The following is a 17,873-nucleotide window of genomic DNA, read 5'->3' on the forward strand; positions in this document are numbered from 1 at the left end:
TTCTGTCTCAGGGTCTTTGGTCAGATCACCCTTTCACTCCAATTAAGAGAACCCACTGTTTTTCAAGGTCTAGCTCAATCCTTCAGTGAAAGCCTCCAAGACCCCCCTCTACTCTACAGGAAAATCCTATCTGTGAACTTAGCGCTCGTGGTCTGTAGCTGGGCTGTGTAATGGTTGTCTCCAATTCACCCCCTCCCCTTCTCTCTAGAAACCACTCTAAGTAGATTTTGCCGCCACCACTGTACGGAAATGGCTCTCGTCACGACGACTAGGACAACGCTGAATGCACAGCAGTCAGTCCCTGCTTCTCACCTGATGTCACCCAACAGCACTCCTCCTGCCCTCTCTCCATGTGGCTCCCAGGTCATAGCTCTCTCAGTTGCTTCCCGGGTGGCAGGGGCTCATTCTCTGTTCCCTCTGCCATTCCCTCCCCACCTGCCCAGACCCCAAAGTTGGAGGGTTCCTGGGCTCAGTCCCAGGCTCCCTTTTCCTCTCTATATCCACTCACTCCTGAGTGACCTTGTCCGGTCTCAAGGCTTAAAAACCACCTGTGGCTGACAACGTTCAAGTTTATAGATCCATCTCTCATTTCTCTCCTGAACTCCAGATCAGACAGATTCACTGTCTATTCATTATCTCCACTTAGATGTCCAATGGAGATTTCCAACTAAAAACTCCCCAAACCAAACTGACTTTACACCAGAGCTGCAACTCCATGTTTTAGTCAAAAACATTATAGTCGTCCTTGGCATCTCTCTTCCTCTCACTCCTCACATCACGTTCAAATCCTATGGATTCTACCCTTTCACTAGAATCAGAACCCAACCACTTCTCCCAGCTCCACAGCTACTGCCCTGGTCCAAGCCACACTCAGCTCTCACCTGCATCACTGGCCTCTCTGCTTCCACTCCTGCACGTCACGTCCCATCACTCCTCTGCTCAAAACCCTCCAGAGTTTCTATCTTGCCCAATAAAATTCTAAAATCGCTCATGAGATCTCGTGTTTTGGCACACGGCTACTTCTCTGCTTTCCTCTAGTTACCCTCCCTGCTCATGGGGTCACATCCACACAACCTCCCTGCTTCTCTTTGAACGTTCATGGTATGTTCCCACCCGCTGGGCTTTTGTCCTGCCTATACCACAGAGATTCTGCCTCTACCCCATGATTCCTGCCACTCTCCTGGGTCCCTTTATAAATGTCATCTGATCAGTGAGGCATTCCCGGATTATCAGAACATCCTGTCTCCTCTTCTGCCTAGCCCCTCCTCCCCCACCCCAGCCTCACTATGTGTTTTCTCTGTGACCCTTATCCTCATCTTGTACGCTATTTACTGTTTACTTATGTGCTGCCTGTCTCTCCCTATGAAACCATCAGCTGTGTGGACGGGGACTTGTTGGATTCACCCTCGTCTCCCCAGGGCCTCGAGCAGTGCTTGCATAGGGTAGGCACGAAATGAATCTTGAATAAATAAGATCAAGTTTCACCATTTGAACTGCTCAAGGCATATTACTAGGAAAACTGGTATGAAACTTGTGAAACAGGTGAAATGTAATAGATAAAGCAACTCCAATGAGAAATACATGTTTTTCCTCATTCTTCTAGTGCAAAACACTTAAGGATTTTGTTTTTTCCCTATGTGGACACCGAGGGATACAACATCACAGAAGTGAACTTGTGACTCTCAACTTACACCTTAAACAAGGCCAAGGAGACTAAACTATGAAAAGCACCCAATAAGAGATCTGAAAAGGACTCAGCCTCCTGACCTGGCAGAATATCCCATCCTTTTTAGGGGATAAATGGACATTTTTAGACGTGCCCATTAGGGCTAGTTTGCACAACAGCTAAACAAAAGGCAAATGTATGCAGAGCTCAGTGAAACTCTTCGGGTTTAACTGGCTATCCCATTTTACAAGTGCACGGTGTAGATGCCCTTCTAAGTTGCCCTGACTCCTAGCCCACTGTGCTGCACGGAGCGAGAGTCTCTAACACAATGCCGCAAGAAAACACAGAATCGAGGTGAAGATGGAGGGGCTCTTGACTTGCTCAGGACCTCTCTGGGCTCCTAGAGTGAGCCCTCCCTTTGGTCTGTGTGGTCTGGACCGCCTGTGAAGTCTGTGTGTTCAGGGCTTTAGATCTGGAACACTGCCCGGAGGCTGTCCTGCCGCGGGCTCAGGTCCTGCATTGCTGGGAACGAGGGGCAGAAAACAAAGGAGCTGTTTTGGCAGGAGACACAGACATGGAAACCAGGAGAAGGCCTGGGGGAGGATCTGGGCAGCTGTGGGGGACTTAGGTTTGAAACTGGGAGGCGGATTACTGAGCTGACATGAAGGGTGGAATGTGGGGGCAGACGTAGGCATGTGATTCTGCAACAGCCAGCTGGGGGCGTGCTCCGTGGTTCGGGTCTAGGTGGGAAGAGATGGAAAGTTCACGGGAGGGCTTGGGAGACGGCTCCATGGGGTGGCCTGGGTACTACTGGAACTGATGAGCTGAAGAAAGATGGGACCAGCTTCGTATTCTTTAAATGCAGCTCTTCCATTCTGGTTCTGATAGATATTCACCTTAGAACAGCTGTTAAGTGTATTCCCTACTGTGTCCGATGATGGACCTTTTCCGCTAGGCTCGTCCAACACTGCGCTAAAACTGTGCTACTCGGACACGGCAGGTGTCACTCACAGGTCTGTTACACCCATAAGGTCTGCCACTTACGTTTAGAGAATGCAAGTCAGAAGACAGCAATGCTGGCATGGAACCAAAAATCAGGCACGCACCTAGTTGGTCACAGGCTCTCAAGTTACCCGCCAGGTCTCTGTTTGGGCCACAGGAGCTAAGGGACGGGTGGGGGAGGTTCTGAGTCTGTCCTAGCTTCCTCTTCAATCAACATCACAGCTTGGAAAGTGGCAGGGCAGCGGCTTAGATACCTGGGCACATTGGGCAGCAGCTCCCTTCCACGTTGATGGGCTCGACGCAGGGCAGCGGGGGGCAGCTGACGGTCGAGCAGAGGGTCTGGCCCTGCAGGCAGTAGCAGTGTGTGCAGCTGTCAATGTCCCAGCGCTCCTCATCAGCGTAGGCCTTCCCGCTGAAGTGGCACACCACCTTCTTTGGGATTGTGTCCTCTAGTGAAAAGAACGGCACATGGTGGAGTCGCTCCATGTGACAAACACAATTTCTCATCATACTTGAGACATGAAGGGGAAAAGCTCTACACAATCGCAACATGCTGTAGGATTCCCAGAATTGGGTAAAACTTCCGCCTCCCCAGTCCCTACTGTTGTTTTCCTCTGCTCAGCAGAAGCCTCTGAACTCTCATCTTGTGGCCTGAACCTGATCAAGGGCCACTAAGGCTGACACAGGTGGTAACTATAACAACCAGCTGGGAACGATACACGTTGGCCAAGAGTCATTAGACTGTCATTGCAAAATATACAAACTTAATCATCGCATGGCTGTTGAACATAGCACATGAAGAAACTAAAACTGAAATACAGATAGGTAGGGAGACAGGATCACAGGTTTTGTTCCATGGAAAGAGAGAAAAAGTCCAGCTGAGTATACTTATAGAAACAACTGAAGAAATTCCCATCTCCAGTTAATCTCTGTGTAAATGATGCAGGGGAATGATAAGGAATGACAGTGGTCTGTTGCAGGGAACTGGCAGGCCTCCTGTGCTCTCCCAGAAGGGAATCAGCATTGAGAGAACCATTTCCTTCATTTTTCAGGGATGCTGGATGGATTTCCCTCTCAGTAACCAGGACATTCCTACTTCAAAAACAACCTCACTGGCTTCCCTGGTGGCGCAGTGGTTGAGAATCTGCCTGCCAAAGCAGGGGACACGGGTTCGAGCCCTGGTCTGGGAAGATTCCACATGCCGCGGAGCAACTAGGCCCGTGAGCCACAACTACTGAGCCTGCGCGTCTGGAGCCTGTGCTCCGCAACAAGAGAGGCCGCGATAGTGAGAGGCCCGCGCACCGCGATGAAGAGTGGCCCCCGCTCGCCGCAGCTAGAGAAAGCCCTCGCACAGAAACGAAAGACCCAACACAGCCAAAAATAAATAATTAATTAATAAAAACAAGCTCCTGCTTTTTTTTTTTTTTTTTTTACAATTTATTCCAGGTGGTTTATTTATTTATTTATTTTTGGCTGTGCTGGGTCTTCGGTTCGTGCGAGGGCTTCTCTAGTTGCGGCAAGTGGGGGCCACTCTTCGTCGCGGTGCGGGGACCGCTCTTCATCGCGGTGCGCGGGCCTTTCACTATCGCGGCGCCCTCCCGTTGCGGGGCACAGGCTCCAGACGCGCAGGCTCAGTAGTTGTGGCTCACGGCCTAGTTTGCTTCCGCGGCATGTGGGATCTTCCCAGACCAGGGCTCGAACCCGTGTCCCCCGCATTAGCAGGCAGACTCTCAACCACTGCGCCACCAGGGAAGCCCCCAAGCTCCTGCTTTAAAAAAAAAAAAAAAAAAAAAAAAAACCTCACTTCATTTCAATCCATTTTTTTCCCCAGCAAACTATGCTTTTTGAGAACAATATATTTTTAAGAGCTATTTTTTATGTATAAGAATTTACAGGGCTTCCCTGGTGGCGCAGTGGTTGAGAATCTGCCTGCCAATGCAGGGGACACGGGTTCGAGCCCTGGTCTGGGAAGATCCCACATGCCGCGGAGCGACTAGGCCCGTGTGCCGCAACTACTGAGCCTGTGCGTCTGGAGCCTGTGCTCCACAACAAGAAAGGCCACGACAGTGAGAGGCCCGCGCATCGTGATGAAGAGTGGCCCCCGCTTGCCGCAAGTAGAGGAAGCCCTCGCACAGAAACGAAGACCCAACACAGCCACAAATAAATAAATAAAATTTTAAAAAAACAAAACAAAAAAGGGTTCATTTAAAAAAAAAAAAAAAAGAATTTACAGCTTAACACATTCTGCTTGTCTTTTTACTCCGTTCTCCCCTACCATCCTCTCATCTTCCCTCTCCCAACCTTTTCCTTGAAAGTTCCTTTCTCTTTGATTCAACACCTTCTCCTGGTTTCTCTGAACTTACTAGTGGTCACATTCCCTCTAGAGCTCAGAGTGAGGCCCAATGCCCAGCAAAAAGCAGCGATGGGGCCAATCAATGGAGAAACACGGGATGGGGGTGGGGCAGCCCCTCCCTGTCACCGGCCAGGCCGATAACTGGATGACCCTACAAAGCTGGGGAAATTTTATGCTCAGATTCTATGGGCAGCTCCATTCACCACTGGTCACTAGTAAATGAAAAACTATAAAGGCATCTGGAAGGAAAGTTCCTTAGGAAAGAAGTGGTGTCTTCTCCCTGGAAAGCACCTTGGAAGCTCTGAGAGGGGCAGTATTCACTGCCCAGGCACAAAGGACAGAACCCACAATGCCTGAGGGGCAATGAGGAACATCTATATGCAGGGCGTCAGGACCCCAGCCTCTGTAGCCAAGCGCTCCCGGGCGGCTGGAACCACTCTGTAAAGACCTAGCATGAAGCTTCCTGTTGAGCTTTTCCAGAGGAGGGTCACAGGCAGAAATATCTGTCTTTGGAATCCACATTCTCTTCTTACCAATTACTCAAGTATATGCCCCTGACTAAATGGCACTAATAATGTCCTATGACTACAGGATTTTGTGTTTCCAAAGGTATGTCTTGGTCCATTGTGGAGTGTTATAAGTAAGCATGGAAAGGACTCTATGTCTAGTGTTAAAATGCATAATCTGCTTCCCAATGCATTTTCATTATTTCTCTCATTACTGTTGCTTGATGTTCAGCAAGGGATATTAAGCAATCACAGAAAGTTCTAGTTGTAAGCAGAAATTCTTTTTCAATATCTATTTAAAAATGTACTTCACTGTATTTGTGAGTGTTCCACAGAAAGGGTTCTGGTGCACTGAATGTTAACCTTAAAAACTCACTTGGAGGCTTTCACACCAAACTCGTGGTAGAAGTTTTTGCTAATCTGAAATCCTTAGAGGAGGTGACTTCATTAAGATGCCCAAAATGTACATGTCAAATGGATGAGTAGAAATCATGTAATGAACTTAATTCAAGTAATATACTGACCTTGAGCCAACACGTCATTGAGGACATTAGATTTGCCATCAAATCTAGAGTCTATTATGCAGAGAATTCTTTATGAAAGGAAGCATTTCTTCATAAGGCAATACTACTGATCATATTTCACATAAACCTTGTAACAGCTCACATGATGGACCAATGTCACTGCATAAAATTTGAGTATGTATTACTGTGCAAGGACCTGAGAGAAGAGAAGGTTACACTCCCCACCCTATCTTGTCCATCACCTTCTCCTGTGCTTTTCCTCCCACAGGCATTTTGCCAGTTCTCTTCTTAGAGAAGAGGAGGAAGGGAATGAGAAAGAGGCACAGTAAGGATGAGGGGGCTTCCCTGGTGGTGCAGTGGCTAAGAATCCACCTGCAAATGCAGGGGACAGGGGTTCGAGCCCTGGTCCGGGAAGATCCCATATGCAACTAAGCCCATGCGTCACAACTACTGAGCCTGTGCTCTAGAGCCCGCGAGCCACAACTGCTGAGCCCGTGTGCTGCAACTGCTGAAGCCCGTGCGTCTAGAGCCCGTGCTTCACAACAAAGAGAAGCCACTGCAATGAGAAGCCCACACACCGCAACGAAGAGTAGCCCCCTCTCACCACAACTAGAGAAAGCCCGTGTGCAGCAACGAAGACCCAACGCAGCCAAAAATAAATAAAATAAATAAATTTTAAAAAAGGAAATAAAAACTTCCTTTGCCAGGAAAGAGGGTATATTTGGCAAATTTCCCCCAAACCAAAATAAGATAAAATAAAGTAAAAAAAAAAAAAAAAGGATGAGGACTTCGTAATAAAAGAAATTCAAGTCAAGGCCAAGCACTGGTCTGTATTTTCTTAAGATCTAGGCAAAAACACTTATTACATCTTAATATATTAAATCAATGCTAATATTTGTGAAGTTAAAACTATAAAATTAAGATATTAAAAATAGTAATTATGTGTTAAACATTATAAAGACATTCATTCACTTATTCTACAAACTTCTATCATCAATGGGAAAAAAGGCAGGACCAGGACCCTGACCCAGAGGACTGAGCAGAAGTGGTGGAGACAGGCTGGCGACCAGGACTCCTCACCAGGTACCACGCAGCAGCCACGGTGCTGTGAAGTCAACGTGGAGTTGGACAACACAACACGGAGGGTGAAGCAACTGTCTGCTGGGGGAACTGGCAGAGGCTTCACCCAGGATTTGATGCTTTAGTTGTACTTCGAGGGATGAACAGAAGATAAAGAAGCTGGAAGGAAGGACACTGCAAGTAGACGGTGGTGCATCCAACAGTTTGCCATGTTGGAACAACAGTGAGGGGTGTGAGGGCCACAGGCAGGATGGCTGGAGATGAAGTTGGGATCAGATCGTAAAGGGCCTTGAAGAACAATGACAGATTTAGAGCCTTCCTGCAGTAGAGGGGACGGGCCTTATCAGCTTTGTCTTCAAGAAGAGAACTCTGGAATATGACAATGTGGAAGACTAAACAGGGTTAGGAAGATGGGGACACTGTTCACCGGGATGTGTTACAGGCCTGGATTAATGCAGAGGTGATGGAGGTGGAAAGGCAAGGCTAGGTTTGAGAGCTATTACTGAGAAACAGCTGTCAGGATATGGACAGTGAGGGGGGCGGAGGTGTGAAGGACAATCCTGTTTCTTACAACGGGAGGTGATGCAGAGGTAATTCCAATATATGAGTCACTTTCCTGCTTTAACAGATAAACAGCTGGTGAGCCTGTCAAGGACCTGGTCGAGCCTTATCAAACCAGATATTCCAGCGGGTCAATCAGAGCTGCAGCAGTTGACCTTCAAACCCTTAGCCTTTCTGTGTGAACATGACCATGAAGCTGCCTCTAGGATAGAACTGATTTGGGGCTCAACAAGGTAAAAGGGAACACATTTTAGTCACCACTGGTGAGAATGTGGGGTAACAGGCAAAACTGGCAGTATCCCTCATGTATCCTTAAAAACATTATACTTCTTTGATCCAATAATTCTATTTCTAGTCAGCTATCCCAAGGAAATAATCAGAAAAGGCCTAAAATAAGTTGTTTACGTAGATGTTCATCACAATATTATTTATAATAGCAAGAAATTGGGAAAAAAAAAACCTGTGTCCAACAATATGGGGTATTTTAATGACTCAGTACAATCATAGGAGAGAATATTGTGCAGCTGTTAAAATGCATCATGTGTAGTATAAGCTCAACCACGTAAAGAGGAAAATTTAAAACTGTCTGGAAAGAAACGAAAATGTTAACAGTAACTGTTAGAATCAAGGGTGAATTTTTCTCTTTAACTTTTCTTTTGCAATGAATATGAGTTACTCTTGATAAGGCAACAATATTAAAATGATTATTTCAAACAGATATGTGCAGGCATTATTAACCTCCCCTCCCATCCCCAACACACACACACACACACACACACACACACACACACACACACACACACACACACACACACACACACACACACACAAAATGAAGAGAAAAGCTTAGTCTGAGCCTGGTTCTAAAGAACCTGGTCATGTGGTGTGGTGCTTTCTGAACGCTACTGACCCACTCTGAAGAATTTCAATGGTCTGCAAGAAAATTAAACCACAGAAGACATGCCAGAGAGCAAATGCTGAGCTACAGCATAACATAGTGTCTATGCAACTGCTCATCCAGTAATTGTATGAGATCACTGTCCCAAAGAGTATTTATAAAATGATAAAAGAGGGAGAGTAACTACTCTGGATGTCTTGGAGGCAGTAGGTTGAACCAAGAACTTCGACGACATATTAGATGAAACTGAAGTTTCTCATTTGATTTTGTTACAAAAATAAATCTTTTTCTGAATTCAATGAAGATTAGGAGTTCAATCGAGTGTAGCAATATGACAAAGAAACGGCGAAACCCATTCAATGGGAGCCGAACAGAGATGCTGCAGCAGGCTCTGCACACGGCTGTGGAGCTGGAGTCTGATCAGTGGGGCCCCGGGAGATTCAGGGGCCATAACGAAGCTCTTCCCCTCCAGGGAGGGGCTGACCACCATGGACCCAACTTCCAGGTGCTTCTACCAAGTTAGCTCTATTCCATTCAAGCTCTCCTCATCAGATTACCGTGGAAACATCTCACCTTCAATTTCACTTCATTTTCAACGGAATTAACTCTGACTTGAGATCAGGAAGCTATCTTACCAGGTTTAAACAACTGGGGGTGGGGGAGGGGTGGGTAGAGCACAGAGGCCGATGCCAATCAATCGCTGGTTGAAAGCAGGGGCCGAAAGAATGAGTCTCTTGCTGGAGGTGGCAGAGAGTGCAAAAGGGACCAGTGGCCCCAAAAAGACCTTGTAAAGGGACCTGATTATAGGAATGAGGTATCTCAAGGTCTGCCCAGAAGTCTAAAACCAGTGTTTAGGCTCGTGTTTAGGCTCAGCTGGACCACAAGATCTAAGACCTGCATGATCAGCACTCTCACAGCTGATCTCCTTACAGACTGGAGGTCGGAGGACGCAGGTGGTAGAGGCAAGAGGGACGGTCCTGAAAGAAGGATCTATAGGGCCAAGCACTGAAGAAGAGAACTAGCATCTGCTGAGCATCCGTGGTACCCAGGCGCTGTGATCAAGAGCCTCCCATGGTTCAGCCTCATGGCAACTCTCTGAGGTAGGGCTGTCTATCCTACTCTTGGGGAAACTCAGGTTCAGCGAGGGGAAGGAACCTGATGTAACCAAGCCAGTAGGCGGTGGAGCCGGCATCTCCTCCTGGCTCCATCTGACTGCAAAGCCCCCATTCTTTGCCTTGAGCTCTACCTAACAGCTCCCCTTCTTACCCTCCCAGGAATACACAGAGCCCTCTTCATGTGGCCTCAATTGTGCCTGGGCCTCTCTGGAACAGTGGACAACTTTTTGGCTATCCAGCTTTTTCAGGTGGAGGCCAAGCTGGATCCAATGTGTGACCAGGGTTGAGCCACGGTTAGCACTGCACGTTTTATGTCAGGGCCAGCTGGCTTGAGGACGTGGACTTCAATCCATGACAAGCCCCATTTCAGAGTCGGCAACAGTTTTCGTGATATCTCCACATCTGATCAGTCTGAGTCGCAATATCAATATATTTCATAACAGTAAAGTTTGTTTCTTCAAACATGCTTTAAAACAAAGCCACATTTAAGACATGGGTTGGTCACCACTCTGTGGAATTTTCATGTGAAATTAATGAGGACTCCTTTTTGTAGAAGCCTTGACTAATTTTTTCTGGGGTGGCTGCTATGTGGCCCAGATTAGACTAGATAAGATTCTAGTTAATGAGGCTTTATAGAAACATCTTTTCTTTTGACCAAATTTCATCTGAAAAGCCAGCGATCTAAACAGATGCCTGAAAGTATGTTGTGAATTTCAGTTGACTGATGGATCCCGGTGCCCCTATTTCCTTTTTTTTTTTTTTTAATTGAAGCATAATTGATTTACAATGTTGTGTCAATCTCTGCTGTACAGGAAAGCGACTCAGTTATACACATATATACATCCTTCTTTTTTTTTTTAATTTATTTTATTTATTTATTTTTGGCTGTGTTGGGTCTTCGCTGTGGTGCAGTGGCTTCTCTTGTTGCGGAGCATGGGCTCTAGGCGCGTGGGCTCCAGTAGTTGTGGCACGCAGGCTCAGTAGTTGTGGCTCGCGGGCTCTAGAGCACAGGCTCCGTAGTTGTGGCACACGGGCTTAGTTGCTCCGCGGCATGTGGGATCTTCCCGGACTAGGGCTCGAACCCGTGTCCCCTGCATTGGCAGGCGGATTAACTCCTGGGCCACCAGGGAAGTCCCTATACATCCTTTTTTAATATTCTTTTCTGTTATGGTGTATCACAGGATATTGGATATAGTTCCCTGTGCTATACATTAGGACCTTGTTGTTTATCCATTCTAACTATGATAGTTTGCATCTACCAACCCCAAACTCCCAGTCCATCCCTCTCCCTCCCCCCTTCCCCCCTTGGCAACTACAAGTCTGATCTCTATGTCTGTGGGTCTGTTTCTGTTTTGTAGATAGGTTCATTTGTGCCATATTTTAGATTCCACATGTAAGTGAGATCATATGATATTTATGTTTCTCTGACTTCACTTAGTATGATAATCTCTAGTTGCATCCATGTTGCTGCAAATGCCGGTGCCCCTATTTCTTACATGCTCATTTCTTTTCCTGGATGGACCACTTCCTCCCATGGCACATTTGGGTCAATCTGAGAAAGCTCTGTCAGAAAATTTTAGAAATGACTTGGTTTACAGGGAGACATGGTGGCTAATCTACACAATTTGTGGTTCTAAATAATAAACTAATGAAGTCATTGTAGTTTTGGGGGGAAAACAGCATAGTCTAATTGAAAGTCCATATAAAAGCATTTTAAGCTTTAAGGTTGAAGAGCGATGCAGAAATAGAGATGTGGGAACTGTCCAACTAAAAGTAACCTAAACAGTTTCTATTTGGTTATCGAGTGGGCTGTCCATTTCATTCTGACTGTGGTATTCATCACTCCAACTGGTTGCTTATGCTGACAGTGACATTAGGTTTATTCTTCAATACCTAATGATAATCATAACTTCCACTTACTGACTGCCTACTATGTACTGGGCATGGTGCTAACCAAGCATTTTTTTTTTTCTTTTTTTGGCTGTGCCACATGGCTTGTGAGATCCTAGTTCCCCGACCAGGGATTGAATCCGGACCCTCGGCAGTGAGAGCAGAGTCTTAACCACTGGACCACCCTAACCAAGCATTTTTCACAAGTCAATTCCACATGCTCTCCACAGGCCAATGGAACAGGGTGTTATTTGAATTCCACAGAAAACCAAGGCACAGGGAGAATAAGTAACTTGCCCAAAACGCATGGCTAGGAAGTGGCAGGGCCAGGATGGAAACCACACACGCCTCCACAGTCCCCGCACACTGTCTGCCTGCCTCGTCCCCAGCAGGATAACCTGAGAGCTCCATGTTCCTGGGCAAGGATCTGGGCCACACAAACAAAAGTGGTTACTGCTCACTGACTCTGGAGAATGGGCGCTTAGACTTCCTACCCCTTACATTTGTTGGGGCTCAAGGTCTTTGCCTTCAAAGGTAGATTACCCTTCAACCGACTGCATCAGACATCTGCACAATCCTATCAAGGAATGGAGATACAGTGGTTATTGAGGACTTGTGGTTCTTCTCAGGCAGATTTCTATTTAACACTCCTCTCTCTCTCAAGGAAGAGGATTCTAGAAGAATGTTCCAAGGAAAACATGAGGTATGACACTAACATAATAAGGTTTATTTTTAAAACAAACACATCAGGAGTTACATACCCAAACACATGTGATCCCTTTCTACGTAGTCATTGTTGAGGGCTATAAACGTACTCCGGCGATATTGCCCCTGCTTCATACGGCTTTGGAATTTTCCTTTTGCAGTGACATCCAGAGCCACATTTTGAAACAGGCAAGGAAGACGGTCACTATTTTATGGCCATTCCTTGGTTTAGATCAGCTTTGGTATTTGGTTTCCTCAGCTCTGGCCTCTATCTTATCCATCAGATCGGCTTGAAATGACTTTTGGCCTCTATCAGAAACAAAGTCCCTCCCTGCTAAAGGATGGAGGTTTACTGCTGCGTCATTCTCAGCATCGTGTGTCAGGAGCCTGGAGCACTCATGCCCATAGCTCCTCAGGCAGGCCAGCCATTTAACTCATGCAGCGCTCAGACATATGTCTTATATTTTTGGATTCAAAAAGAAGCAATATTGGCTTCCCTGGTGGCGCAGTGGTTGAGAATCCGCCTGCCAATGCAGGGGACACGGGTCCGAGCCCTGGTCTGGGAAGATCCCACATGCCGCAGAGCGGCTAGGCCCATGAGCCACAATTACTGAGCCTGCGCGTCTGGAGCCTGTGCTCCGCAACAAGAGAGGCCGCGATAGTGAGAGGCCCGTGCACCGCGATGAAGAGTGGCCCCCGCTTGCCACAACTAGAGAAAGCCCTTGCACAGAAACGAAGACCCAACACAGCCATAAAAAAAAAAACAACAACACACACACACAAAAAGAAGCAATATTATCTTGCATCATGTTTGACTACAATAAAAATATGCGATCTCTTTCAGTGATAAAGTTTGGAAAACTCAGCGTGGTTTTTCCCTTTTTTCCTTTTCCTCAATTCTGGTTATCTGAAAGGGCTGAGGAAGAAGTGGCAAGGCCTTGAAATGTTAACTCCTTTCGAGCTGACCTCTCCACCTGTCTGAACCTCGCTATCTTACTTCTTTTTAAGATAAGAAGAGGCCTACCAGGCTGTTAAAAGTTGGACTTTGCTTTTACTCTTGAGCTATTTTACTAATTACACCATAAAGCTAATTAACAGTAAAACCCGGATACTAGAATCATGTCGTTTTCTTCCTCTATAAAAATCCAATTATTTCAGGAGTCACTGATGTAGTAGCTCAGGACCTTGCTCTGAATCTGACCATGATGAAAAGAAAGCATCTCCAGATTCCCCACCCCCTTTGCTCTGTGAAAGGTTTTAAAACCTAAAATCCACTAGAATCTGCATTACCGTTGGACTTCTCCATTTCTACCAGGAGACAACGTTCCTGCATAGATAGTTCAGGTTCTAACTCTGGTTGTGATGGCCATGAAGTCAGAGCCTTGGTGTGGGAGTAGCTTCTGGGGAGGAAGTTCAGCAGCTTTAGAAATTGCATCAGTTCTTCCAAATCTCCAACGTACTATTTAGAGACCTGAAAAGTAATTTACTCTGGGATGCTCGTGGCCAAGAAAGTAAATGCAGCTCTTACTCTCAGAGTAAGTCCCACTGCAAAAGAATCCAGTGCAGTTGTGCAGCGGGTGCTCGTTCTCTCTGCACATCGCTGTAGAGAGCACTGTTCTAAACGCCGGGGGTGCAGTGGTGCACAAGGCAGGTGGGGGTCTCTGCCCTCGGGGAGATGCTCCTGGATCCAGAGGATGTCCTCAGCTCTGTGTGATTTCAGTTCAAAACAGATGCGCCAAATGATTTGAAAAAAATTGTGCAAACTGCAGGCCCTGCTAGTGATATTATACTTCAAATCAGTTTAAGTGTGAGGTTCGAGGGATTTTAAAGAAAACTTTCGTGCAGTCATTTAGGCAGGTGGAGAAAGATACCAGGTACACTATGGGTAACACAAGACTTAGAAGAGAGACTGAAAAAGGCAGCCAAGTGTTTCCACTGACACGGCTGACTTGGGTAAGCATAGAGGAAGTGCTTTTTTAAATTTTGGCTTATGACTGTAACAATGCATTACAAATACTCTATAACTCCCACAAAGGAATGAGATGCTACTATTACCTTATACTTTATTTTCTCTTAGCTGACAAGACACTGTGATCCCTGGCCTTGTGACATCCTCTGTATTTTTATATCCCAAGTTGGGCACATTCGGGGCACAAACTCCACGATGGAGGATCAATGGAACGTGGGTGCCTCCTGTTTGAGAAACCAGCTTTTACTTTTTTTACATAAAGCGGAGACAAACAGAAATCAGAATGAAGAAGGAATCTGAGCAAATAAACAAGCAGGTCACTAAGAAGTGGACAGAGATTTGCAGGCATAGAAGAGGACGACTGATTTTGAACATGCTGGCTCGCTGGACCTCCACAGACTGGAAAAGAATATAAAAGCGGAACTCAACTGAAGTCTTACTAAAAACAGACGCAGGTGGCCTAGGCAATTTCACTGAGGCAGAGATCTAATACACAGTAATTTTATCAGCAAATGTTTAGAGTTTTTTGCCTAAAAATGCAAAAAAAACTTTATTAACCTCAAAAATTGCATACTTTATCTTACAACTTTTAGCTTCTAATAAATAAAACATCTGCTCTTAATTCACTTACATAAAAAGAAAAAACTGAGACAAATGTTGCCATATAGGCTGACTCCTACTTCCATATAATGTCTTTTTTTTTTTTTTTTTTTTTTTTTTAGCAGAGAAAGGTTTATGGCAGGGCCAAGCAAGGAGAACAGGTGGCTTGTGCTCAAAAACCCCAAACTCTACAATGTCTTAACTGCTGTAAAGGCAGATCAGACCACAGTTTTAAGACTTTTCTTGAAAGTCCCATTTTTGCTTTATTTTATTCTATTTCTGGGACAGGAGTCCAGGTCTCCTTTATAAAGGCGAAAAGAGCCTTTCAGGTTTCTTCAACATACTGGAAAGAACAGGTGATGACACAGGGTTCCAAGTTAATAGAGAAATTATAAACTTCCCTGAGTTCCACCAAGAGAAATCTCACCAAACTGATAAACATAGTAACTTCTGGCTGATTCCTACTTCATGCAAAGAGGACGGACTTTCTCAGTAATAGAACTTATTAATCTTTGTATTAAGCATCTGTTATGGGTTGACTAAGCACTTCATGGATAGAAGTTCAAGGAAACATTCCATTTCCAACTTGATAAAGAGTATAAAGACTGACTCTTACATAGGCTAAGAAAACTTTGAGGTAGAAGCCCAGCGTGGCCAGTTTCTGCACCAGAGGAGTTTCTGCACCTACAGGAGGTGGTTCATCCTGTCACAGCCCAAGAGCTGTCAGGAACACTCCACCAGCAGCCTCCGGGTGGGTCTGCAGACTGACTTCAGGTCTGATTGCATTTTGTCGCTGAAATGTAATCCTGCTATAGAGGGTTGTTCCTCCCTCATTAGAGGGTACACAGTCAGGGCTGGCCTCCTGGGCAGAAATAAGAGGCAAAAGGCACCTGCTAATAATCTCTGGAAACACCAGCGCCAGCCTCCCTTCTGTGCAGCAGACGTCTTTAAAACAAGAACATGGGGCCGGAGCCCCGATAAAGAAATGCCACTCAGAGGTTTCCCCCAAGTTAACTAGAACAACTTGAATTTCTGTTTACACAGCCGGGGGCCTGGAAGGGATACTGAAGTGAGAAGAGAAAGCTGCTCAGGGGATAAGCAAGATGAGATATTTCCTAGGGTGGAGGGCAGGACCTAATAAACAAACTGAAATCAAACCCTGTTTATTTTTGTTGGGACAACTTTAGACCAGTTCCAAAGTTAGTACAGTGCCTGACAACCAGAATGCCGTCAGTCTTACACTCTCTAAACATTACACAGAAAAGCATCCTGCTTCCCTTCCCTTTTGTTTAAAATCACTCGGCACTAACTGTGACCACCGGGGCTGTGGAGCAGGGCCCCCTGGAACTGAGAGCTCTGAAGAATGTGCAGGAAGCACCCTGGGGCTCCTTCCGACAAGAACACTCCCCGATTATAAATGCCACAACCTCTGTTTCCAGGAATCATAGCGGATCCCGCACAATGAGTCCTTGGACTCCTCAAATGGGACTAGCCTCTCAACGCAAACAGAAAAATAGAAGAGCTCCATTCTCTCTCCCGCGAGACATCCAGAGGTATGGGAGGACAGTGAAGTGCTGAGGTGTGGGGCCAGGCACGGCCACAACCCAGCTGCACTACAACCCCTTAGACAGCATGCTGCTCCCACCGGGGTCACAATAAGGTGACTGAAGTTGTCATGCGCTATTTATTTAAGCAGAGACTGTGCAGGATGAGGTACACCACACCAGAGTGTTTTCTCAGATATTCTCGCCCTTCAAAAACTTATCATTGGGACGCAATATCCAGGTCTTTCTCTTGCAGAAGGGCGGATGCCATATTTAAAGTGAGATACCAGAGTCCACGTGACGTCTGTTACCCACGTCAGGTGCACCCTGTGTTAGGAGAGCTGTAACTCTGAGCCAGTATATAGTCATATCCTGTTCACTGTTTACAAAGTGCTTTCATATATGTATATTATGTCGCTTAATTTTCATAGCACTTTAGTGAAGCACAGGATGATATTATTATTCCCATCTTATAGATGAGGAAACTGAGCTACAGTTACATCCTACCACTGAGACCTACAGCTAGAACGTGCCAGAAATGGGGTCAAAGTACGTTCTCTTTCCAATACACAGAAGTTTTTAATTTTAAGAAAACACACTGGAGAAACAGCTGTGAAAAGTGTTCCAATGATGATGCCGGTATCATAACATTATGGCTTAAAAATGTACAACATTTAGTTCTGTGGGTTGTATATCTTAGAGATGCTGAATTAAATATTTACTGTTTGATTCCTGGGCTGAGTTAAATACACAATAATCAACAGATGTTCCAAAGAGATACTATTTGTATTTATCTCTAAGAAAAGATACCTACGGGACTTCCCTGGTGGTCCAGTGGGTAAGACTTAGAGCTCCCAATGCAGGGGGCCCGGGTTCCATCCCTGGTCAGGGAACTAGATCCCACATGCATGCCACAACTAAGAGTCCACATGCCACAACTAAGAAGTCCGCACGTCACAACTAAGAGGCCTGCATGCCGCAACTAAGAGTCTGCACGCCACAACCTAGACCCAGTGCAGCCAAAATAAATAAATAATTAAATAAATATTTAAAACAACAAAACAAAAAAAACTCTGTAATGACCATAGAGGAAAAGAATCTAAAACACAGTGGATATATGTATATGCATAACTGATTCACTGTGCTATACAGCAGAAACTAACACAACATTGTAAATCAACTATATTCCAATAAAAATTTTAAAAAGATACCTAAACAAATAAACATAAATCTAAGCAAAAAATGAATGTGGTATGATAGACTGACTTGATATAAAGCGCAGGCATGGTCCCTACCAAGAAGAAACATTATTAACCATTTGCTAGTTAAAGATCACTATGGAGAGGAAATAGAATTACACCATCACGACTGAGTGCCAAGCCAGCTGGACTCCACCTGAAAGCTCTAACTCAAATATTAATATAAGACATATAAAAATATTAAAAAATAGCTAACCTCTA

At 45.5% G+C, this 17,873-nt stretch overlaps 1 protein-coding gene across 2 annotated transcripts in view; it reads right to left on the bottom strand.

Moving 5' to 3' along the window:
* Positions 1-17,873, bottom strand: part of CRIM1 (cysteine rich transmembrane BMP regulator 1) — a 204,952-nt gene that overhangs the window by 11,103 nt on the left and 175,976 nt on the right. For both annotated transcript variants that reach the window (XM_036872288.1, XM_036872287.1), the window contains one exon: positions 2,923-3,117. In XM_036872288.1, coding sequence (XP_036728183.1) covers positions 2,923-3,117 — 195 coding nt within the window. The remainder of the gene's footprint in view (positions 1-2,922; positions 3,118-17,873) is intronic.

This window comes from Balaenoptera musculus, chromosome 13, assembly GCF_009873245.2.
Source record: "Balaenoptera musculus isolate JJ_BM4_2016_0621 chromosome 13, mBalMus1.pri.v3, whole genome shotgun sequence".
In the NCBI taxonomy this organism is placed as follows: domain Eukaryota; kingdom Metazoa; phylum Chordata; class Mammalia; order Artiodactyla; family Balaenopteridae; genus Balaenoptera; species Balaenoptera musculus.